At 39.3% G+C, this 26,418-nt stretch overlaps 1 protein-coding gene across 1 annotated transcript in view; it reads left to right on the forward strand.

The window, feature by feature from the left end:
* The window catches only part of KIF6 (kinesin family member 6), a 395,266-nt gene that overhangs the window by 148,689 nt on the left and 220,159 nt on the right, over positions 1-26,418 (forward strand). Inside the window, exons 8-10 of the mRNA XM_061197444.1 lie at positions 6,434-6,577; positions 7,498-7,584; positions 11,737-11,840. Coding sequence (XP_061053427.1) covers positions 6,434-6,577; positions 7,498-7,584; positions 11,737-11,840 — 335 coding nt within the window. The remainder of the gene's footprint in view (positions 1-6,433; positions 6,578-7,497; positions 7,585-11,736; positions 11,841-26,418) is intronic.

Below are 26,418 nucleotides of genomic sequence, written 5' to 3' on the forward strand. Positions count from 1 at the left end.
TCAATCAACAAATTGTGATTGAGTGTCCACTGGGTGCTACAAGTTACGTTAGGCAATGGGGATCGATGTATAATTGAGAAATAGTCTGTGCTACCGTGTCATCCAGTGAAAGAGCAAAGCATACAAACAAATACTTAGAATGCAGTAAGATAAATGCTGTAATAGAAATTCATGTAGATGTCCAAAATATAATCAAACTGAGACATCTTCTCTGTCTCAGTTTGAATATATAAGATGGAGATGGACTAGGAAAAGACAGTTTGGTAGCCTTTCTTACATGAATTAGCCCACATTAGGGTTATAGAAATTCCATGCGAATTGTAACTGCCCTCTGGCCATAATTGTGAGACCTTACACATGCTCACAGGGCACAGACGTTCTGAGTTGAATGCACCTTATTGTGCTCAGAAGTAAATAAATTTCTATTTGCCAGAGTACTGTTGGTTTTGGAGTTTTCCTTGTGTATGTAGTACTTTTTCCAAAAAGTCTCCTCAAAAACATTTCAAGCCACAATAACAGGGTGCATCTTGACCCTAGAATTCGAGTCCGTGGAGGAAAAGGAAGGGACTATGCATACTTGTTCCAGCCGTAAGCCTCACGGAGTGCTCCTTGGGTGACCCTGGGTCTCTGTCAGCCCAAATGTCAAGTGAGAAACCACTGAGAACAGAGAGTGTTTGCTCTCTCCTTCTCCAGAAATCAGAATCAGGGTCACCCCGGCCAGTTATCCAACATGAGTGGGACTTTTTCAGAGTGTTACTTTCCACTTGGCTTCCACTGAATGTGTTGCGTTCAGGAGAAAAAATTGGTGGTGCGGTGCTAGTTGTAACTCTGCAAATTTTTGTCAGTTCTCAGGGGATAATCTTCCATGGACATCTGAGTTCTTTAAAAGAAATTCTCTTTAATGAATGAAGCAGTAAACTGAATTATTGATTTCAGGCATAATATCTCCGTACGTGGAGATACTATTAAGTGTCATGTGGGGTTCCACTCTTTGTTGCTTAAAGAATGTCTTCAGGAACATGTTATTGTATTTGTACATGAAATCCAAAATGGAAGTAAACACTAAAGAAATCCAGGTTGTATGAACACCTCCTCACCCTGTGCCATTCAGATCATTTGGTTCCTGCCCAGTTTAGAGAACCCAAAGCAGCCCCACAAAGAATAATTTACTTCTGCCTCTCTCTCAAATACTGGCCATTTCTAAGTCACTCTGAAGATCCGTTTCTGTCCAAGGGGTCTAGGCTTATTATGGTATTCCTAAAGTCCTCTAGAGCTGGGAGGGTACCTGCTTAGGACCCGCTTATAAAGAAATGGCCTAGGACTTCCCTGGTGGCGCAGTGGTTGGGAATCGCCTGCCAATGCAGGGGACATGGGTTCGAGCCCTGGTCCGGGAAGATCCCACATGCCACGGAGCAACTAAGCCTGTGCACCACAGCTACTGAGCCTGCGCTCTAGAGCCTGCAAGCCACAACTACTGAAGCCTGCGTGCCTAGAGCCCATGCTCCGCAACAAGAGAAGCCACCGCAATGAGAAGCACGCGCACCACAACAAAGAGTAGCCCCCGCTCACCGCAACTAGAGAAAAACCCATGCACAGCAACGAAGACCCAACACAGCCAAAAAAAAAAAAAAAAAAGGAAAAAGAAATGGCCTAGAACTGCGTTTATTGTGCTACAACAAGTCTTCAAAGTGATCATAAAGAACATGGCCTAAAGCCCCCTCCAAACACGGAGTGCTTTTTTTTTACTAAGAACTATCCCAGAAACTCTATTGATCTTTAAATCACTTCTGTGAGATAGGCAGGCATTCTAATTCCAGTTTTACAGGTGGGGAGACTGAGGCTAATCAATATAAGAGATTGGCCTAAGATCGTATAAGTGGGGCAGCTGGATTCTGACTCTAAGTCCTGGGTTCTTTGTTTTATCATGCACTTCCTTCATTTCCCCCATTCTTAAAGACCATATTTTCTAATCCATAATCTCATTTTGAATTTTAATTCTTCTCTTTAACAATTTTAGAACCCTTTCTGGAAAGGACACTGGGATTGCCTCTACAGCATTCATTCCAGGGGTAGCAGGCAGAAGCTCATTCCCAGCTCCAGGGGTAGGCCTGACTGGCCTAAGCCGATTCGAGCCAGTCTTTCTCCCGGCTATAGTGATTGGTTCAGAGATGGCCCATGACCCAAATTGGTCCCTAGTGAATCTCAGGACTCATGTTTAATTATTAGAGAACTTTCTCATGTCAGTCATGAGTAAGGAAGTATATAACATCAGGGCATTTGGTAGCTATCCTATGGCCACGAGGAGGGGCAGACTTCTACCACATGGGAGACAGAGCAGAGATATGGGCAGAAACTAAGTCCTTTCTAAAAGGCCCCTGACCTTTTAGGTCATTCTAACCTAAAGCATTTCCTATTACAGTTACAGGAGCCAATAAATTTCCCTATGATTAAAGCCAGTTTGGGTTACATTCTTTTGTTACTACAGCCAAAAGCAAGTTGACTAACAGACCATTTAATTTAATATCAGAAGGAAGTTTAATAAGCATATTCTCCTTTATGTCATCTAAGTTGTCAATAAAACTGTTGAATAGAAAAGACATCAGTTTTGTTTCCTACACCAGGAAGAAAATAGTGACATTTGTTTTATGAAAGAACTTAAAAGTACTTAGAAAATTGTTAGATATTTAATTGATGATTAATAAACAATAATGCCACCCTCTCTGCATATCTGTCAGACCTACCCCTGTTTGGTTTGGTATTTGGGCCTTCCTTGCCTGTTGCAGATATTTGTCCTCTTGGCTCTTAGGGTCTGGAGCTCTGCTCAGCACCCCATGCTCCCACCTTGCCACTCAGACTCGGGTCCACCATATTTCTCACTTTCTTCCCAGTTACATTGAAGCTTAGTTCTCCCAAATCTTGTTCACTACTAATGACCCTCCCACTGCCTTCCTAGGTAAAACTAATTAATCCAATCATCCATTTATTCATATTCGTTTAACAAAAAAGTGTTGAGCATATGTTGTATTAATCAGATTTTTTAGCTGCAAACTGGGAAATTCACTCTAGCTAATTTAAGCAGCATAGAGTTTATTAAACATAAAGAATCTCAAGAAAAATTAGAAAACTGGGCTTGAGTACTACCCAGCTAGGAGCAGAGCAACCAAGATACACTTCTTTTTTTTTCTCAAGATCTTTTTGATGTGGACCATCTTTTAAAGTCTTTATCGAATTTGTTCCAGTATTGCTTCTGTTTTATGTTTTTGGTTTTTTTGGCCGCGAGGCATGTGGGATCTTAGCTCCCCAACCAGGGATCGAACCCACACTCCCTGCATTGGAAGGCGAAGTCTTAACCACCAGACCACTGGTAAAGTCCCAGCCAAGAGACACTTCTAATCACACCACTGAACTGCTCTGTAAAACACCACTGTTATCCCCACTGGGCACTTAGGACATTAAGTCCTAGATTCCAGAAACTTCCCTGTAGCTGCCTCAAAAAAACCAGTTGCCTTTGCCACCCACCTACAAATGCGGTCTTCCTCCTTATGACCACCACCTCTCATCACTCACCTCCAATCCCACACAGGGTGTTTGCTTGATGGAGCTAGGTCTCATGCAAACCGTGAGCTGTAAGAGAGACTAGGAAATGTAATTTTGTAGGAAGCAGAACTAGGATGGGGGCTATCATGAGAGCTGAGGGAGACAACTCAGTTTCTGCCACATGTACCGGGTGCTGGGTGCTGTTCTTGGCAGTGGCGATGGAGCCGCGAGCAAGAGAAACAAAGTCCTTTGTTTCTGCCTTGTGGAGCAGAAACTCTCGTGGGGAAGCAGGTAACAAGTAAATAAATAAAATTTCCAATAGTGGTAAGTACCAGAAGAAAAATAAAATAGAGTTAAAGCCTGGATATCGGGGTGTTACTTTTGATAGGGGGTTCAGGGAAAGCCCTTGTGAGGAAATAAAACTTGAGCAAAGATTTGATTGATGAGAAGCAGGATGCTGTAAGAAAATCTGGGGCAAGAGCATCCTAGGTAAAAGAAACAAGGTCAAAGGCTGCGATGTGGGGCTAAGCTTGGCATGGGGAAGCAACAGCAAGGCCAGTGTGGGCCACAAAAGCACCGTAGGAGATGAGGTTGGATAGGTAGACAGGAACCAGATCACACAGGGGTTGGGTCATTATACCAAGTGCATCAGGAGGTTGTAAGCAGGGCAGTGACTTGATGTAACTCACATTTTTGTAAAGGTTTCTCTGCCTGCCATGCATAGAGGAGACCATGGGAGGGCAAAAGGAGAAACAAGGAGACTGATTCAGAGCCTTGAGAGCAGTTATCCGAGGAAGGGAAAATGGTGCCTCGAACTGGAGCGGTGGCAAACGAGGTGGGAAAAAGTGACCCAATTCTGGGTATGTTTTGTAGATAAACCTAATAGAAATTGGATGTTGGAGGTGAGAGGAATTCAAGAATGTTGCCTAGGGTTTTGGACTGAGCCACTTGGTGGATGGTGGCGCCATCAATAATGATGGGTTAAGCCTGAGAAAGAATCAGGCTTGGGGGCAGAGGGGAGAGACAGTCAGGAACAGACATCCAGGTGGAGATGCAGAGTTGCCGCAGGGATAGTAGCTCAGGGAAGAGGTTGAGGCTGATGCTGTAAATTGGGGAGACATTAGGATAGGATATGGATGTATTTAAAGCCAGGGGATTGGATGAGATTACACAGAGAGACAGTGTAGATAAGAAAGAGAAGAGGATCCGGGACTGAGCCTTGGAGCACTTCAATAGATATAATATGGAAAGAAGAAAAGCAAGTATTCATTATCTAGTTTTTAAGGAAAGATAAAAACCAGAAAAGTGTGATGTCCTGATTACCAAGTGAATAAAGCATTTCCTGAAGGAGGCAATGAATACCTATGTTGATGCCTTACTCAAATCAGAGGTCTAGTAAGAGAGCAGTCAGTGCTTTTGGTTCAGGGGGGTTGCTGATGACCTTGACAAGAGCCAACTTAGTTTAGTACTGTTGTGGGCTTGCAGAATGGGAGTGATTCCGGTGAGAGAGAGAAATTAATGCAAAGAGAGGGGTTAATTATAGGAGGAAAGTAGGTAAGAGGAGAAGAGGGAGGGGACAGAGGGCTGGACTTGGACAGGAGCAGGACAGTAACCGCAGGAAGAGTGGAATGTGTGGGGGATTGAGGGACGGGGCAGGTAGACCGCTTACACCTGGAAGAAGAGTGTGTGGCCATCGGCTCAGACTGAAGGCGGATTGAGGAGGCTGGGTAGATGTTTGAAACAAGAGGATAAGGTGCGAAGACCCATTTCTGAGAGTGGAAAAGTGGTTTTTGAGAGAATCTCACAGGATTTCTGGTTTATAGTAAAACCTGTGGTCATTAGCTTAAAGCAAGACCAGTGGTATCGTTACGTAATTTTGCTAAAAACGGCCTTCAAAAACAATGCTCCCATCTTATTTTGTAAACTAAAGGAGTAGAAAAAGTTCTGATGATGGGAATTACACACCTGGGAAGAGGGAAGACTAGAACAATGGCAGGTGTTGAAAGTATTTTCAGGAGCCAGGGCCTTGTGATGCCCCTGAAGTCACATGTCACATCTGTGGGTGACTTATCCCTGATGCTTTGCAGTGGGCGTCCTGGCACTGCGTTCATCTTCCCCAGAAAACCCTGAACCCCTGGTGGCTCACCTTGGGGACAGCCCACAGCAGCCCTTCATCCATCTCCCATCCATCCATCTACCACCTTCCGACTAAGTACGTAAGACACTCCTAAGGAGCAAGGTGAGCAGGCTCTAGTTGAACCAAGGTGTACTTCCCCCATCACTTACAGTGAAAGCAAACACATATACCACACTTATTATGGGCTAGTTCTACTCAAAGTAATTTGCACATTTTAACTCTTCTAATCATCCCAACTACTCATAGGTAGATACTGTCTTTTCCATGTTTTACAGATGAGGAGACTGAGGCAGAGATGGTGAGTGGCATGCCCTGGTATGGCTAGAATCTGGACCTGGACAATCTGGCACCAGAATCTGGGGTCTGTTGCCTCTTGTGGTTCTTATTTATTGTTCTGCCTCTTTTACCTTGAAGATGAGGCATACAGACCAATTTTGGTAGGATTTTTAAAAATCTGGCATGATTTACTCTTGAGTTTTTATATAAATTTCTCAGTGACTGAAAACAGAATAAAAATGTATCCAATTCTGCACAAGTTATATCATCTGTCCAAAAACGACAGGGTTCATCATGGTATGTTTTTACTATATTTGCTTCATTCCATCTTCACTGTTACTGTACTGAATACTTTAAGATATTTATTCTGAGCCCAAGTTTTGGGGGTCACTGCATTTTGTATCCTTATTGCCATCGCAGCTCAGTTTGTCAGATGTGCATTTTCTGCTAAGTTAACGCTATTCTTTTCCCCCTCCACCACAGGTCATCATTGCCCTCTCAGAAAAGCACCGCTCACACATTCCGTATCGGAACTCCATGATGACCAGTGTCCTGAGAGACAGCCTGGGAGGGAACTGCATGACGACCATGATTGCCACGCTCTCTTTAGAGAAAAGGAATATCGACGTATGTTGCTTCTTCTTTCTGGAGATCTCAGTCTGAGTTTTTATGCTAGTTTTTGAGACGGAGTTGAGGGTCCTGGGTGGGTTTCCGTCTTTTCACCTGGGTTAGGGTATGCCTTCAGAGGTGAAGACCCACCAGAGTTCATGGCTTTGGGTTATTTGCCAGAATTGTAATTCCCCCAATTTGAGAACTGACTTCACATAGCACGGGATGGTTTGCAGAAAACCTCATACACAAATTTTGGAAGACCTGCCAGAGACGTGAGGGAGGAGACCCATCAGCTTCTCCTGATCCGTTTTGCTCCTGATTGCTTAGGTGCCTTGGAGACATCTCCAAGGTGTGTCCCTAGACGTGTCCCTGGGCACAGCACCCAGGACACCTTGGCAGGGTCTGGCTGCCAAATGGCTCTCCTGGGTTGCTTTAGAGCCAGCTGATGTTTCACGCATTTCAGTTTAATGTTTGGGACTCAGACTTTCTCTAAGAGAGGAAAACAGGAAGCTGCAGGGTGCCTCCCCAAACAAGGCCAAGCCCCAAGTGCATTGTAAGATGCCTTGAAAAGCCTCTCTTTTGCACCTGTTACAAATATTTATTTTGTACCCTTTGATGCTTATGGATTGTGGTACCTGCTATGATTCTGGTTTGTATATGTGGTTCTGGTTTGACAAATCAGTAGTTGAAAAGCACATACCAGTTGTCACTTAGGACCTCAGGATCTTCCACACTTTGGGCATCAGTCATTATATTAAGCCCAAACAAAATTTTAATGAAAAATAATGTTCCAGGGCAAGGCTTCCTAATTTGGAAGCATGTTTCCTCGTTGTGTTTTATGCACATCACTCTAGGTGTACACGTTTTTCCTGTGAACAGAAATTGTTTTATCGCTCTATGCCATAACACTTTAAGGACTTATCTTGCTTTCTTAGGAATCTATATCTACCTGCAGATTTGCGCAACGAGTGGCACTCATAAAGAATGAAGCTATTCTTAATGAAGAAATCGATCCCAGATTGGTAAGCAACTTTTAACTGACTATGTTAAAAAAAATCAAAGTGTATCAAAGATTAGTTAAATTTGGGGGGACACTCACTCTCCGTAACCAGGCAACGTTCTAAATACTGGAAACGTGTTAAATCATTTAATTCTCACAACAACCTCATGAGTAGATGCCGTCTCTTCCTCTACTTTACAGATGACAAAGCTGAAACGCAGAAATATTTAGTGATTTGATCTGAGTCACAGTGCTAATAGGTAGCAGAGCAGGATTCAGACACAGTCTGACTCCAGGGCCTGTGCTTTTACCTACAGCCCCACTTTACTCCATCAGTTAGGGGCACAGTGAGTCCTGGGGACATACATAGAATCATACACAGTTATATTTGTAGGCAGGTCATAGCCTTTCAAAAAAAAAAAGTCAGCTTAACTTTCTAAAGACAATAATAATAGACCATCTTTTATAAAAGCTTATCGAGAAAAAGAAGTCCTAATGGTTATTAAATAGAATAGTATTTTGCATGACTGTTCTGTTACTTATTCTAGAGATTTAAAAAAGTTAGTAGTTGGTTTGATCCATGGAAAAATGGCCAAGCCTCTAGTTTTATAAAAATGAATTCTTCTTTATCAAAGTTCTTTTTTTAAAGGAAAGATATTTGCAAGTTACATGATTCAGCTACTCATTATAAATGCAGATATTTTTTCTTTTCTCTATTTTGTTAGTTTTCAAATAAAATACAACAAGGAATTAACTCGTGTCAACATTGAAAATGCTGAAATAAAATATTTCAATTTTGTAAAACTCCAAAATTAAGATTATATTACTTTGCAAATCACTCACCTTTAAAAAAATTTTTTTTTTCTCTAGATAATAAGCTGGTGTAAGCTTAGTGGTACGCGTTATAAAAAAGATGTGAAATCGTACCAACAGTGCTTCATTTACAAATTTCTCAAATTCCAAACAAGAAAATCTCAAGCTCACTGTTACCCATATTAATTACTTCCTCTTGAGTGTTTGCCCTTCCTTCCCTGAAATCGTTCCATTGAAGGGTAGAGGAAAAGAAGGACAAAAGAATAATGGGGCTGACTGTTTTGTCCTACTTGCCTCAGGGAGCCTGAGCTCCCCTGACAGCATTCTCTTCTGGAGAAACCAGTGGGTGAGGCAGGATCCCTTTCCAGTCCAGTCCCTGGTCAGCATAACAGGGTACCTCCACTGGAAAAAGGAGACACAATTCAAAGGCCTAAGTCAAATGGAACTGAACTCCTAGGATGAATTCTTCTGCTGTTCCTACCCTGCCAGCAGCCCTGTAATATTACTGTGCAGAATGAGAAAGATAGGAATGTACTATTAGCCTGAAGACAAAAATTACTTCATAATTGAAGGAAAATAAGCATATTAGACATTGAGGTATTTTTTCCCCTTCAAATCTGGCTAGAGAAACTTTTCTTTGAAGGAACTTGAGGAATTTGAACAAAGATGAACATTATCGTGTGTTAGATGTAGGTCTGTGAGAGACTTAAAGAAACGAGAAATCAGGAGTCAAAAGCTAATAGCTGATAATTGAACAAATGTTGAGGTCTTTCTGGTGCAGAATTATCTGGTAATTGACAAGTGTTGTTTCCTAATCTCCTTTATAATTGCTTCTAAAAACTGATATTACTGTTCATTATTTTATGTACAGAGCTTTTCTGAAGCACAAGTGACAGTTGAAAAGTTGTCCTTAAAACCACCCAAAACACAACTGAATGGGAAAAATAAACAACAAATTTAGGGAAGACTCTATGGGGTGGGGGCTTCACAAGAGTCTGTAATGTTTTATTTCTTAAGCTAAGTAGTAGGTACATGGTATTATTTATACCTTTTTGTATATCTGAAGTAGTTCATACTAAAAAGTAAAATCACATGAATTAAGGTGATTCGTCACATTCACAATTAAAAGAAAAAATTAAATGATCACATCACTAGATGCAGAAAAAGTGTTTGATAACATTAAACATTCATCCATAGTTTGAAAAGACTCATCAAACTATGAATATAAGTGAACATCCTTCTAGTGATTAAGGGGTATCAACCAAAAACTACAGCAAACATTTTAAAGTTGAAACGTTAGAAGGAATAAGACAAGAATGTCTTAAGCACTATACTTGGAGGTTCTTAGGAAAGATACTTTTTTTTTTAATTTATGAGGATTTGATAAGAAGAATATCTGTCATTACTTGTGGACAATTTGATTGCTCATATAGAATATCCAAGAGTGTTTAATAACAGGTAAACAGATAACCAAAATAATATTCAGAAAATTAATCCATTCATAAAAATGAATTGCCTTCCTATACATCAAAAGCCAATAATTAGAAAATGCAATTTTATAAAAATTCTATTTATAATAGCAACAAAAACTTTAAAATTCTAGGAATAAAATCTAATTAAAGACATATACAGATTTGTATTGAAAGGAATCAGAAAGCTATACCATGTTCATGGATGTAATGATTCATAGCATTACTTTAATGTCTTATCAAATTAACCTTTTACTCAAATTTATTTCCAGTTAAAATTTGAGGAGGGCCTTTGGTAGAATTTTACAAGCCAAATCTAAAATTTATATGAAAGAGCAAATGATCAAGAATAGTGAAGTCTATTTTGGAAGAGAGCAAGATGGAAGGCGCTTATTCTATCTAGATGCCAAAAATTTTTTAAGATATAGTAATTAAAACAGTGTAGTATTACCATACATATAGTCAAGTAGACAAATGTTTTTAACCAATAGCCCAGAAAAAGACACATGTTACATGTGGAAATATATAACAGAATTATAATAGCAAATCTTGCATGGTTAGCCATAAAAAAATTAAAATTAGATCCATATCTCACACTTCCTACAAAATAAAATCAATCAACCTACATGTAAAAAGCAAAACTTTAAAACTTTTATAAGAACATATAGGAAAATATTGCTATGGCTTTAGGTAAAATAGATTTTCTTAAAGAAGACACAAATATAAAGCTCAAAACAAAAGAAGTTGATAATGATATTATATTGAAATTTAAAACTTTCATTTAACAAAAAGAACACCACAGAGTGAAAAATATTACGTAGATTGGGAGAAAACATGTGCATTGCATAAAACTGACAAAGGGTTCACATCCCGAATATATAAAGAAATCTGCAAATTAATAAGGAAAAGAAAAACAACTCAACTGAAACATGGGCAAGATGGTGAATAAATAATTCACAGAAGAGGAAACCCAAACAGCCAGTATGCATACACAAAGATGATCGACCTCACTAATAATCATGAAAATACTAGTTCTAGATTAGAACTAGATAAGAGACCATTTTACACCTACCAGATAGGCAAGATTAAAGTGTCTGGCAATACTACATACAAAATGACAAAAATGTGGGGAAACAGGAACTTACATATATAGCTGCTGAGAATATGAATTTATGCATCCATTCTGAAGAGCAGTTTGGCAATATATAATAAGGGGGTGCACTAACTCTACCTCCACACATTTGTAGGTGCACACTATAGGGAAACTCTCCCACACATGCCCAGAGACTTATAATGTTCACAGCAACACTCTTTGTAATCACAAAAGTAAAAATCCTGAATGTCCGTCAACAGGAGACATAGATGAGTAAATTGTGATACATTCCTTTACTGAAATACTATATGTCCATGAAAATTCATGAACTAGAACCACATGAAGCAATATAAATAATCTCAAAAACATAGTGTGAGGGGAAAAAAAAAGCAAGCTGCAGTTACATGCAGTATGGCAACATTTACATAAAGTGTAAGGCATGCAAGATGATATCATACATCATTTACAGTCCCCTCTGTACATATGGAGTAAATGTATAAAACATGCAGGGAAATGCTACCCACTAAATGCAGGACAGCAATCGCTCCAGGAAGGACAGAAGGGGAACAGGAATAAGGGACACCAGTTCCATCTGTAATGTTTTATTTGTTAAGAAAAATCCTAGAACTGTTTTGACAAAATGTTAAGATTTAACAAAGCTGGGTGGTAAGTACAAGAGTGCCTTTTATATCATTCTCTGTACATTTTTGTTCATAATTATAAAAGATGTATGGTTCTCTGTCACATAGTTCCCCTAAGTGAGGAGTTGACATTTACGCTCCTGCCTTGCCGTTTGCAGATGATTATACGCCTACAAAAGGAAATCCAGGAACTGAAGGATGAACTGGCCATTGTCACTGGGGAGCAGAGGACAGAGGCACTCACAGAAGCAGAGCTCCTTCAGTAAGACTGCAGACTTTTCCTTTTTCTTTAACCGTGCAAGTTTGTGTTAACTTCTTTGTTGGCCCTAATATTATGAATTCACCTCAAAGAACGAAGTTCTCCTGGGACGGTCTGAAATTGCATTTAGGCGCCAGTTAAGAGTGGCGGCTTTCCATGAAAAGCTGGATAAGGCTGGCAGGGTTTTTGCCTCCTCAGCTTTGAGGAAGTAAAGAACAGAGCATAGAGAGGATGGGAATATCCTTCTCATGCCAGCTGAAGAAAAGAGGTTGCATAATAGTCATGCAGTTTTTAAATGTATACACCAAACACTCTTAAGCTGTGGATCTCAGATCTGAAAGGAATTCAAGGAACGTCCCTTGTATTAAACAGCATCTTGCTGCAAGCACCAATTTATCCCATGCCAAAGTAAGCGCTCTCCTTTAGTAAATAGATGGTCCATATATTACAGTTCAAACACTCAAGATGGAAATGAAAGCAGGTATTCAGGACTTCATACAAGTGCGGCATCTTTCAGAGCCTTTAGATTTGCAGCCATATGGCATACCAGGGGCACAGCATGGCTCTCGTTCTCTCTCTGATCACGGGCCACAGTGGCGGGCTCTCTAGTTGTTTCTGTGCTGCTTATTAAGCACTGTGGAGTGATCATAACGGACTAGGCTTAGAAGGCAGTGGTATTCTCTATTTCAGAATAACAAAGCTACACAAGATTTTTTTAAAGGTTTTCTGTCATTTCACATAACCCTCTCTCAACAGAGAAAATGGTAACAGATGATGAAAGTATTTTCTTTAAATAAGTTCATGGCTGCCCCTGAAGGTAGGTGTAAAGCTTGAGAAGCCTTAGGCAAGGTTTCTGTTATACTCAAAGCCTTCCTCCTCTACGATAGCATTTCCTGATTCTAGAACACTGTGTTTAATAATATGATAGGCCCCTAAGGCTTTCCTTACAAAACCGCTTTGTGGCATATATGCAATTAAGGTGAAATATACTGCCAAAATTCACATTTTAAAGAATTTCATGTCACTCCTTGAAATAACTTGGGATATCTGAGATATTGAGAAACCCACGTTTAAAATTCCTTTACTGTGGTGCTCCCTTCCCCTCAAAGAAAGGACTTACCCGATATTATTTTTGAAGAAGTCTCTTCAGAACTTTGATCTTCAAATCAGGATCCAGCCAGGAAAACAAAACCATTCTAGGCCTCTCAACAGCAGGAATTTAATATAGGAAATTTGTTGCACAGGAGATGGTACTATGCAGTGCTGCAGCATCCCAGAGATCAGAGCAGCAGAAGGAGGTCCTACACCCCTAGGACTGGAGGGACATCGGTAGAAGGTTGTGTTACCAAGGCCAGAGACTAGTGCCAGCCAGCAGGAGCTGGACAAGATGAATGCTGCCCGACAGAATGGAAGCTGGGGCCTCTGAAGAGCCATGGGTGCTGTAGAGGCATCATCCCAGCAGGGAGCCCTGGCTTCTCCCTCACCTCCCCTTCCAGTCTCCACCAGTGCCTCCCATTGGCTGAACAACTTACCCAGAAGCCAGTTGTTAAAAGAGTCAGGGAGTGTAGTTTGCTGTGATTCAGAGTCAAACAAGGGAAAAGTGGAAATTGGATCTAAAAGCAAACAGGGAAATGACCAACATATCAAATAAGTACCAGTGTTTTCTCCAATTCCTGTGTACTCTATGTTGCTCAGAAGGCTCAGTTTAAGGGTAAGATTCTGAATGTTGTGGTTCAAAATGTCAGAATGTGCAAGAATATGCTGCAGGTTCCCTCCAAATTGGGGGGCTTATAGAACTGATATAAAGAAACATCTGAATCTCTAGCCACACCCAAGAATAAGAAGTAAACTTCATAAGGGATTAGAAGCTTTCAAGGAATTCCTGGGAGACTGAACAGTGGGATTGAGATGGGCAAGAGAAAAGGATAGACCAAGTCATGGTGCAGCACCACCAAGGTCCCATGTTTAGAAGTGGTGGCACCCTGGAGCAGGAGAGGGCTGGGAACAGCCACTGAGGGTTGGTAGAGCTCTTGTAGTGGGAGGAGTTTGTTCCTATCAACCCCTGTGCACTCCCTTCTTCCCTTCTCCCCACAGTGTTTAGGTCAGTGTTTAGGATGGGGAAATAGGGAAGGACCCCAGGTAGCTGATGATGCCCAGGACAAAGAGGGACTGCATAAGCTCTAGAGACCAGCTGCTGTCTCCAGCTCTGCCCATCTCCTGTTCTCACTGAAAACAATAAGGAGCACAGGCACCCACAGCTGCTTCAGTCCCTCACTTAAGACTGGCTGCCCACGCTGAGAGAGCTTAGAGTCTAGGAAATGTGAGCTCACAGTCGGGAGTGACTAGAAATATGAGGACAGCCAACATGGAAGAAGACAAGAACAAGCATTTACAGCTTGGAGGGCTTCAGAACTAAGCAAGAAAAATGGTTACTATCTTTAGAGATATAAAACATGGCATTCCATCCATGAAACAATAACAGGATCAAGAGGAGATCTTGAAAATGAAAAAAATGTACTTGTTGCCATTAAGAACTTAATGATGGCCAAATAGCAGAATGAACACACAGAGGGACAAATTAGTGAACCAGGAAGGTGGGGGCTAAGGGATTCTTCCAGAATATAAGATAAAAGGGTAAAAAAAGAAAGTTTAAAGAAAAGAATCGTAGAGAATAGCTCTAGATTTGTCAACATCTAAGAAAACAGAATTTATGGAGAAGAAATAAGAGATAATGCAGGGGAGCCAATAGTTAAAGAAAGAAAACCTATTTCTTGGAACTAAAAAAAAAAAAAAAAAAAAGACATAGGACTTCAGAACAAAAGGGTTACCATATGCTGAGTAGTATAATAATGTTGTAGAAAATTTTTAGAACCTCACCAGATAGAAAATAATCCTAAAAGTTATCCGAGAAGAAAATTATTAACAACCAAGAGTCTGATTTAGAGAAGACTTCTCATCAACAACTCTGGAAACAAGAACTTCTGGTGCTGAAACACAAAACAAAACAAAAGAGGACTATGAATGGAGATTTTTGTATCTAGCCAAATTAATATTCAAAGGTGAAGGTGAAATAAAGCCACTTTTCAGACATACAAGCTTTCAGACAGAAAATTTACCATGCTACATCCTCTCTTAAAAAGGCTGCCACAGACTATACTTTCACAAAAAGAAAAATTCTATAAAGCATAAGAAACAATAATAAGCACATTTTGTTATAACTTCTTTATGATATTTAATATTGTATTATATTTACATTACCTCTTTTACTAACTTGCCATTTATTACGTAAGCAGATGTTTCTATCTAAAAGTAACTGACAACAAGCAAATTTGCCAGTCACAGGAGTTTCAGGGTAGAATCATGAGAAATAAAATTGTGACAACAGATTTAAAATACTGACGGATTGTTAGATTTTGGATTGGTTTCCTTTGATCCACAGATAACAAATATACAAATGTCAATTGGAACAGATTCTATACAGACAGTATGTAGGGTTGCCATTAGTTTTTCTGGACAATTGGTTCACTCATTCACTCATTAAATGTTTATTATTCATCTACTATACAGACAACTCTATCCTGGGCCCTGAAAGGAACACAAAGATGAACAAAACCTAGATCCAGCTCTCAATGGGTTCACAAGTTAGTGGCAGTGACAGACATGAGCACAAGTAATTATGATGCAACATATAAGTATTATGAGGAGAGATGAATAAAACATGAGACTGCAGAGATGGTGATGATTAATTTTGAGCTCAGGAATCATGTAAAATTAGTTCATGTGCTAATAAGTGAACTTCAGCAATTTGCAATGAAATCGCTTCTCTGCTGTCAATATAAGAGCACTATATTGCATTACATCTCATTAATGGTTTCTGACCAGCAGCTGGGGAGAACTCACGCTGCAAACTGCATTCACCCTGCCAAAGCCAAGCGTAGAGTTTCACAACAATCCAGTAACCTTGGTGCTTGTTCATGCTGATGGTGAGGATTATTCAGATAATGTGGCTTTTTGTTATTGTTTTTGTTATATTACAGTTGCATTTATGTTTTGGCATAATTAGCTAGATCAATATTGGTACAACTTAAAATTCATCAGATTTAAGAGTCCTTTATCATGTTAAAGTAAAAGAGATAAGTTAAAATTTGCCCCTAATGTGGCTCTGCCATTTAATATCGTCTGTGCTTCTTTGTCTTCTGGGGCCCCTGGACATTTACTCAAGAATGTGAATCAGCTTCAGCCCTCCCATTGCGCCCAGACTCCCGGGTGGCAAGGGTGGGAGGGAGATAGTAGTGTAGCAGAGAGGAAGAGTCCCACAGCTTGGCAGGACAGAGTGGCAGGAATGTTCTAGCCTTGTCTACTTCTCTGTGCTGCTGATTGCTGGGCTTATGCTGACTGGCATGGCATGAAGACATTCCTCTCAGGGATTCTGTGAAGGACATCAGAAAGCAGATATTTAATAGATAATATATTCTATGTAGTATGCATTGGACAGTTTGGAGATGTCTGTTAATACCTAGCCCTATCAAATTTTTTGAACTATTTCCCAGAATTTCAGTTCTTAATGTAAATATTTGTTGCGTTGACTTGGATGCTTCAACTGAAGAGGATTTCAGATGTCAGCCTCCAGTTATTGGGATATTTTTAGTTTACATCTTTTTTTTTTTTTTTTTTTTGGCTGTGTAAAATTTGAAAAGAGACAGCTGGGTGGAGGCTGTATAGCCAAGTTAATGTTTATACAAAACTTCTTGGGTGAAGATTTAATTCTGATTGATTCTCTAAACACATACCTCGTTCTTCCTTAAAAAAAAGCCCTTAGGCCTCTGTCTAGGATGGAAGCTTTATTTCCTGGCCCAAATGTAAATGAGTAGAATATTTTCTGCACAGCAACATTTTCTTTCTGAGATGGAACTGAATTGGATCTCATGGTCTCAAGTTTGCCCAAAGTAAATTTACAAACATCTTGATCCTTTGCTTTTCTTTTCTCTTTTATCTCCCGGCTTTATTGAGATATAATTGACATATAACATTGTGTAAGAGTACAGTGTGATGATTTAATATAGGTATATATTGTGAAACAATTACCACGATAAGGTTAGTTAACGCCTCCATCACCTCACATAGTTACCTATGTAACTGTGTATTTCTGTGTGTGATGAGAACATTTAACATCTACCCTGTATGCAGTTTTCAAGAATACAATACAGTATTGTTAACTATAGTCACCATGCTGTACATTAGGTCCTCAGAATGTATTCATCTTAAAACTGGAAGTTTGTAGCCTTTGACTTCCATCTCCCGATTTCCCCTGCCCTCCAGCCCCTAGCAACCACTGATATACTCTCTGAGTTCAACATTTAATTTTGTACACATAAGTGAGTTCATACAGTATTGGTCTGTCTCTAACTTATTTCCTTTAGTTAATTTTTACAAATCAGTTAATCCTTCAAACTGAATTTATTGAGTACCTACTGGATGCTAATCATTTTAATAGGTGTTTTGGGGGGTTTAGTAATATACGATACAGCAAATAATTCCAAGGATTTACAGTTTTATTGGGAAAATAAGATATATGCACACACGCACATTTATACACACATATATGTATATATAAAACAGAGAATAAAAGAGTGTATTAGTGGAAAGAACAAATGGACACTGAGAATTGTAAAACATTAATTATACTTTTAATTCTAATCATATTAGTTTTTAACGGCTCTTTTATGTGTAAATGCTGTCTTATGACTAAATGCTATCTATGCTCACTTTCAGCTGCATGTTTTTAAATCTAATATCAGTTTATTACACATGGTTTAATACAGTATTTGCTCATAATCTATGATAATGAAAAGCTAAATCGTTATGTAGGAATGGGGGAAGTCATGCAGATATCACTCACTGAGCAAGCCAAGTAAGCCTGAAAGGATGTCACGAAGAAAAAGGTACCATTCTAAGATGAAGGAGACCACATAAACAAAGCTACCTAGAGGGATTGAGCACAGTGTGTGTGTGTGGCAGGGGGAGGGGGGTTGGTATTTGCCGAGGTTTCCGGTAGGGGAAGAAACTGTGAAAAAGAAACAAGAGGGAGGTATTAAGAGTGATTGAAATATTCTATATCATGATTTTAGTGGTGGTTACATAAGTATACACATTTGTCAAAAGTCATAGTACTACACACCTAGAAAGGGTAAATTTAAAATTTTACCATCTGTAAATTTAACCTCAACTAACCTGACTTTTAAAAAACTGGAGAAATCTGTATGTTGAAACATAGAATTAAAAGACCAGTCATTGAACAAGCCAAAGCAAAATAAAACAAAACTGTACAGTGAGGGATTTTCCTTTAAGTAAAATTTTGCTATAACTAGTTTAACAATAGCAACTTATCTTTGATGACAAGCCCCTCAGCACACAAATATATATTTTTACAATTAATGACTACATATACAAGTTGAGGAGAACTTCCTCAGTTTCCTGCTCTGCTACCAAACCTGCACACCATCCTGCACCTGTACCCACCCTCTACTCCTTCTTCTTACAGTAGAGAAGGTGTCTCTTCCAGAGCCGACCTCACCAATTGTACTCTCAACCCCAGTGCCTTCTGCCATGTCAGGGACCTCAACTCCCCTTCTATTTTTTTCTTTGTCTACAACTTCTCTCTTTTTACTGGGCTCTTCTTATTAGTATTTGGGCTCAAGTTTCCGTATTTGAAACAAAATGCTCCCCCTTGAGCCAACATCCCCCTCTACCTACTGTCACTTTCCTCTCCTTTAAGCTAAACGACTCCAAGAAGTTGCCTTCACTCACGGTCTCCCTTCCCTTCCGCCCCACTCACCACACTACACGCTCCAATCTGGCTTTTGCCCCATTGATGGACCCCAGTGTAGATCAATTTGACGGGCCTATGTCAGTCTTCATCTTCGATGACCTCTCAGCAGCATTCAACGTTATTCACCACGCTCTCGTTTAAACTTTCTCTTCTCTGTCTTCTTCCCATCTCCTGACTGCTCTTTGGCTTCTTGGGCCGGATTATCCTCCTTTCATGTGGGTACTCCTCAAGGCATTGTCGTAAGACCTCCTCTTCTCTTTTTCTTTATACTTTTTCCTAGATGATCTCAGCAACACCCACACGTCAGTTGCCATCCAGATGCTGATGACTCTTATTTATTTTACTCGTCCAGATTTATTCTTCTCTGAATGCCCTGCTCATTGATCACATTGCCTACCTGACAGCTGGCCCTGAACTCAACATGCCCCGAACTGAATTCTTTTCCATCTTTCTCCAGACCTGATCTCAGCCACTGGATCCCCATCAGTCAATGTCTCTACAAGCCCTACAGTTGCCCAGGCCAGAAACTTAGAATTTACCTGTGACTGTAATCATTTTCTCATCCCCCAAATCCAACCCATCTGGAAGTCCTGTTGACTCTGTCCTCAAAGCATGTCTTGACTTGGACCACTTCACACCACCTCTGTTGTTGCTATCTTCGCCCAAACCTCTGTCACCTTTTTTCTACTACTAAATAGGTATCATAATAGGTTTTTCGCTCCCCTCTAAATCTTTTTCTGTGCAGCCAGAATATTCCTTTTTAAAAGTACAGTCCTTACCATTTCACTCTTCTTGAAACTCCACAGTGACTTCTGACTTCCTCTTGTTCCTGGGAAAACACCAAAATCCTGCATGTGGCCTACAACTGTCTGCCTGGTCTGACCCCTTACTGTGTTTTCAGCCACATTTCATATTCCTCTCCCCTTTGCTCCCTTTACTTCGACAGCACCGACCTTTCAGTGTTTAATTTCATCCTGTCTTCTACCCTGGGGCCATTGCATATGCAGTTGCTTCTGACTTCTGCCTGCGATGACATGCATGGGGACATGTACACACACACACACACACACATACACACACACATTGTTTTGTTTGTTCTACTCATCCTTCAAACCTCAGTTTAAATTGTTCTTCCTCAAAGACATCTTCTCTGACCTGCAGCCCCAACTAACTCATGACTGTGCTGCACATTTTTGTATTTTCTGTGCTTTTCCTTCGGAGTACTTATCTCTGTTTACAGTCATGTACTTGTGGCATTGTTTGGTTGTTATCTGTGTCCCCACCATATGGAAAGGCCTTTGAAGGCAGGAGCCATGTCTGCTTTAAATGAATGTACACAGCACCTTTCTTTGTATCATTTTGTGACACATAATCAAAGAATATGCAGTGAATATTAATACAGCAAAGATTAGGCATACGCTACATTAAATCCACAACGGGAAAAACTTGAGAGGTATTTGACTGGCTCATGAGCACATAATCACACAATTTAAGGTATTGAACGATGGAAATCCACCTGTGCAGGCAAGTGTTACCTGAAGGAAATGATGCCCTAGTTTGATGTACATTTTACCAAACAGGAAATGACCTGGGGCACTGGCCAGGGCAGCCTTCATTCCTGCTCTTTAGGAGTCCCCAAACTCCTCTTTGCTCCACTTACTCTTCTATTGGGGAATAAGCCCATCCTTCCAGACTGAAATACAGTCAGTAAAGCTGGGAGCTGTGCTGGAGTTGACCCTCAGGCTCTTAAACCATGTGCAACTGTTGGTGGGGATGTAAATTGATACAGCCACTATGGAGAACAGTATGGAGGTTCCTTAAAAAACTAAATAGAACCACCATACGACCCAGCAATCCCACTACTGGGCATATACCCTGAGAAAACCATAATTCAAAAAGAGTGATGTACCAAAATGTTCATTGCAGCTCTATTTAAAATAGCCAGGACATGGAAGCAACCTAAGTGTCCATCATCGGATGAATGGATAAAGAAGATGTGACACATATATACAATGGAATATTATTCAGCCATAAAAAGAAATGAAATGGAGGTATTTGTAGTGAGGTGGATGGAGTTAGAGTCTGTCATACAGAGTGAAGTAAGTCAGAAAGAGAAAAACAAATACAGTATGCTAACACATATATATGGAATCTAAGGAAAAAAAAAAAAAAGGCCATGAAGAACCTAGTGGCAAGACGGGAATAAAGACACAGACCTACTAGAGAATGGACTTGAGGATATGGGGAGGGGGAAGGGTAAGATGTGACAAAGAGAGAGAGTGGCATGGGCATATATACACTACCAAATGTAAAATAGATAGCTAGTGGGAAGCAGCCGCATAGCACAGGGAGATCAGCTCTGTGCTTTGTGACCACCTAGAGGGGTGGGATAGGGAGGGCGGGAGGGAGGGAGATGCAAGAGGGAAGAGATATGGGAACATATGTATATGTATAACTGATTGACTTTGTTATAAAGCAGAAACTAACACACCATTGTAAAGCAATTATACTCCAATAAAGATGTTAAAAAAAAAAAAACCATGTGCAAAACAGAGGGTAGGCCTTCACCTTTCATCCTTGGGGCTTGGCATGATAGTTGGAAATAGTTATCTGATGGGATTTCTTTTAATACAATTAAATAATTTAAGACCAATTACAGTTTAAATATAGTTTAAAACCAAACACATTGTGCACATTGTGTTATCAAACCCACAAACACCAAATTTGTTTCAAAAGGGCATATCTGTACTAATAAAATCTTCATTGATATCCAAACTTTTATTTCAATGCAAATAAATATACCTAAAGGAAGAGTCTTAAATCCCCATTTTTGCACCAAATAAATCTCACTTTGAAATGAAACTAATTTATACCTTTATTCATTCTTTCTAGTGAATAAACACTGATTGAGTATTGTTGATACCATGTCAGGCACTGTGTTAGGAATGGGAAACTCAGAGACAAACCAAAGGGTCCTGCAGGAGGCTGGCCATTGGAGAGAGAGGGGCAGATGACCAGACATACATGCTTAGTGATGGTGCTGAGATGCTGTCATAGACACCCGGATCCAAGATGGGGAGGGCAAGTGTTTTGCAAAGGGCAGAGGACCAGGGAGGAAAGACTTTATAGAGGAAGTGACATACAGAATACCCATCAGCACTTTCATCCTTTTAAAGTAAGCATTTAAAGGTGACTTCAGGAAAAGTCATTTCCACCATGTTTAACTTGCAGTTCAATTTTTTTTTATTAGACTAGTCTAATAAAAGTTTAATTGGGTTCAGTTTCTCAATATGTTTGAACTGGATTAGAACCAAAAAACAGATTTCAACTACAGGTATAGTGGCTCTCTTGAACCTAAAATTTGATAACTTGTTCCCAAAGATACGGGACAAAATAACTAAAATCAAGACCATCCCATATAATTTGAGATATACCATCATCATGATGATAAGTCTTGTCCTGTGACCCTCAGATTATTTTTGAAATGAGAAGAAGCAAGCAAAAAATAAATGATACCCTTCAATATTTGAGTTAATAGAGTCCTAATGAGAATTACTGATAGATACCAAACCAGTCTTTTAGGGAGAATCTCTTGTCAGTACTTAACTCTGGATCAATAATACTTTATCCTTTTTATATTTGGCTTATTGTCACTGGCCTCCAAAGTGATTTTATTTGTCAAACCACTGTTAAGAATTTTTTTTTCTTTTTTTAAAAAATAAGTTTCAGGTGTAGAGCATTATAATCAATATCTGTATACACTACAAAGTGATCACCACAACTAGTCTAGTGACCATCCATCACCATGCAGTTGACCCCCTTCACCTCTGGTAACCATTAATCTGATCTCTGTATCTATGAGGTTTTCTTTGTTTTATTTTGTGTGTTTGTTTTGTTTTTTTAGATTCCATATGTGAGTGAAAGCATATGGTATTTGTCTTTCTCTGTCTGACTTATTTTACTTAGCATAACACCTTCAAGGTCCATTCATGTCGTTGAAAATGTCAGGATTCCATTCCTTTCCATGGCTGAGTAGTATTCCACTGTGTATATATGTCACATCTTCTTTATCCATTCATCCACCAATGGACATTTAGGTTGTTTTCATGTCTTGGCTCTTGTAAATAATGCTGCAATGAACATAGGGATACATATATCTTTTCCAATGAGTGTTTTCATGTTCTTCAGATAAATACCCAGAAGTGGTATGGCTGGGGCATATGATAGTTCTATTCTTAATTTTTTGAGGAATCTCCATACTGTTTGTCATTAGTGGCTGCACCAATTTACAGTCCCACCAACAGCGTACAAGGGTTCCCTTTTCTCCACATCCTTTCCAACATTTGTAATTCTTTGTCTTTTTGATAATAGCCATTCTAACAGGTGTGAGATGGTGTGTCATTGTGGTTTTGATTGTATTTCCCTAATAATTAGTGATGTGGGACATCTTTTCATGTGCCTGTTGGCCATCTGTATGTCTTTGTTGGAAAAATATCTATTCAGATCCTCTACCCATTTTTTAATCAGGTTGGTTTTTGTTGTTGGTGAGTCGTATGGGTTCTTTATATATTTTTAATATTAATCCCTTATTGGATATATGATTTGCAAATATCTTCTCCCATTCAGTAGGTTGCCTTTTCATTTTGATGATGGTTTCCTTCATCGTGCAGAAGCTTTTTATTTTGATGTAGTCCTATTTGTTTATTTTTGCTTTTGTTTCCCTTGCCTTTGGAGTCAGATCCACAAAAACGTGGTGAAGACTGTCATCATTGAGGTTACCACCTGTATTTTCTTGTAGGAATTTTATGGTTTCAGGTCTTACACTCAAGTCTTTAATCCATTTTCAGTTAAATTTTGTGTACGGTGTAAGACAGTGGTCTAGATTCATTCTTTTGCATATGGCTGTCCAATTTTCGCAGCATCATTTATTGAAAAGACTTTCTCCATTGTATGTTCTTTGCTCCTTTGTCATAAATTAATTGTCCATATATGTGTGACTTTTGATGCTGTTTCATTGATCTGTGTGTCTATTTTTGTGCCAGTACCATACTGTTTTGATTACTATAACTTTGTAGTATAGTTTGAAATCCAAGTGGTTTTATTTGTCAAACCACTATTAAAAATACATTTCAAAATAATGACTTATGCTGTACAAGTTATGCTGTATGCTGTACAACTTATGCTGTACAAGTTATGCTGTATGACATGATGAGCTCTCCTGATTGTTCTTCCACTGTGGAGACAGAGAGGAGTAGATTTCAGGAAACCATGTTCCCTAAGGATAAGAGATCAAGATGGAGATAGGGATTGAGATGGGGAGAGGGAGAGGGACAGAAGTAGAGATAGAGAGGCGGTTGGAGAGACAGAGAGAGAAAGAGAGAGAGAAGCTTATACAGGAGTCTAAACAATCTCTTGAAAATTATTAGAAATATGACTGAACGCTGTCCTATACCAGATTGTTCATTAAAAAATGAAAAATCTCAAGAAAGTTTGTGCCTAATTTCTCGTTATTATGAATGAAATTGTCCCAATGACAGTGATATTGACTACTGTGACTATCCAGAACCTCTTTCCAGGACCCAGTGGCCCCACGTGGCCTGGCCCCTGGCAACCTCTGCAGCCTCATTCCCTCCCAAGCCTCTCCTCCTCACCATCCCTCCCCTGAAACACTCCTCCCTCATCTCATTACTCAAATGTCACATTATCAGAAAGACCTTCCCAGGCCACGTTATCTAAAATACACCTTCCCCTGTCACTCTTTATCTCCTTTATGCTGAGTTATTTTTCTTCATAGCAGCAACATCATGTTTAATGTTTCATTATCCGTTGTTTGTCTCTCCCTGCTTCATGAGGACTGGGACTTCATCTGTGTTGTTTTCCATGTACCTGGCCCATGGTAGACCCTCCATAAATATTTGTTGAATGAATTGGTGAGCACTCCATCAGGGCTTCAGTTCCCTCTCTGGCTCCTTTCATGAGCCATTCATTTTCCATCTCTAGGACCTCTACTCAGAGCTGCCCAGGTGTTTGGTATGCACAAGGGTCCTTAGAACCAGTCTCTGTGGACAGTAAGCACTTCCTGACATTTAGATTCAACATGCACTGGTTTGGTATCCACGGTGTGGACTTCATCTTATCAGTGTGAATGATGGAGGAAGTATCTGAAATATTCAGAATTTTGCCCACAGCTATTTTCTGAGCTTTGTCTGACCGAGATAAGGCAGAGAAAATTTATTTGAATGGACTGAGAGTCAAGAGACTTGAATTCTAATCTTGACTCTCCTTCTAATCAAAGGAGATCTTAACTGATCCCTCTACCTCAGTCTTCTAATCTTTGCAGTGTGACCTTGGGAAAATTATATCATCTACGTGTGTCTCAGTTTACTCATCCATTGTGTGGGAATAATAACAGTACCCACTCACTGTGCTATTATGAAGGTTGATGAAATAATTCATGCTATGCATTAAATACAATTGTTATGATTATTATTAATATTATTATTATTACTTATCTATGCTTCTTTGATACAACTTTTATTGCTGCTGAGGAATCTATTCACTTCAATTAGATATTTTGTCAGGCTCTTCTATTAGAAACAAAGGAGCAGGGACTTCCCTGGTGGTCCAATGGGTAAGACTCCGCACTTCCAATGCAGGGGGCCCAGGTTTGATCCCTGGTCGGGGAACTAGATCCCACATGCATGCCACAACAAAGCCCGCACGCCGCAACTAAAGATTCCGCACGCCGCAATGAAGATCCCACAAGCCGCAACTAAGACCTGGCACAGCCAAAATAAATAAAATAAATAAATATTTTTTTAAAAAACTATTAGAAAAAAAAAGAAAGAAAGGAGCAAACCATGTTTTAATGTCTCTCTTTAGCATATACACACACTCACACATTCACGTACAAAGAAAGAGGTAGTACCAGAAGGAAAAACCAGGAAAATGTTTTTAGAATTACTAGTGGTGGGTTTTGTTTTGTTTTGGTTTGTTTTTAGTTCTTTTTACCTGGCTCTATTTCCTAAAATTTCTACAGAAAATTAAAGGTTATTTTTAAAAGAATTCATGTCACTTACTGATTTTACACCTCCAAGTGGCAAAATAAAATTGTTTTTAGGTAATTAACGAACAGCAGAAAAAAATGCCCTTCTTAGTTAACTCCATTCTTACACTAAATTTCACAGTGGGATTAAAAACAAATGTTCTCTCTTGGCATATAGCAAATTATTGCATAACACACATAGTTGTTTCTGAGATCTAAATTACATCTGCTTCTGGAATTTTAACTTTAAATTATTTTATAATATTTGTATTCATTTTTTGTATATTTGGGCTATAATATTGTGTATTATTAATCAGTCACTTCAGAGTGGTGCTTTTCTAATACAGTTGATATAAGACTGTATCCCTAAAGGGCTAAAGAAAACAAAAACCATAAATTGCCAGAATGGAGTGTTCACAAAATGCTTTCAAATTGGAGTTGTTTGCTTTACATCTTACTGTCCACTTCCTTAACCATAACAGAGCTTCACATACCCCCCAAGTGTGAAAAATGTGCTAAGACCTTTAAGATATTTAGAAATTTAAAGATAAAGTAGCAGCCTGAATCATAGTCAGAACTGAGACATAAAGTTTATATTTGTATTTAAAACAAAATTTAAACAAAATCTTTGTGAATATGTATATGTATATTTACATGATAAAATATATGTAAGTATATAAGTAATATGTACTCATAGAAATTCTGAA

This window comes from Eubalaena glacialis, chromosome 7, assembly GCF_028564815.1.
Source record: "Eubalaena glacialis isolate mEubGla1 chromosome 7, mEubGla1.1.hap2.+ XY, whole genome shotgun sequence".
Taxonomy (NCBI): Eukaryota; Metazoa; Chordata; class Mammalia; order Artiodactyla; family Balaenidae; genus Eubalaena; species Eubalaena glacialis.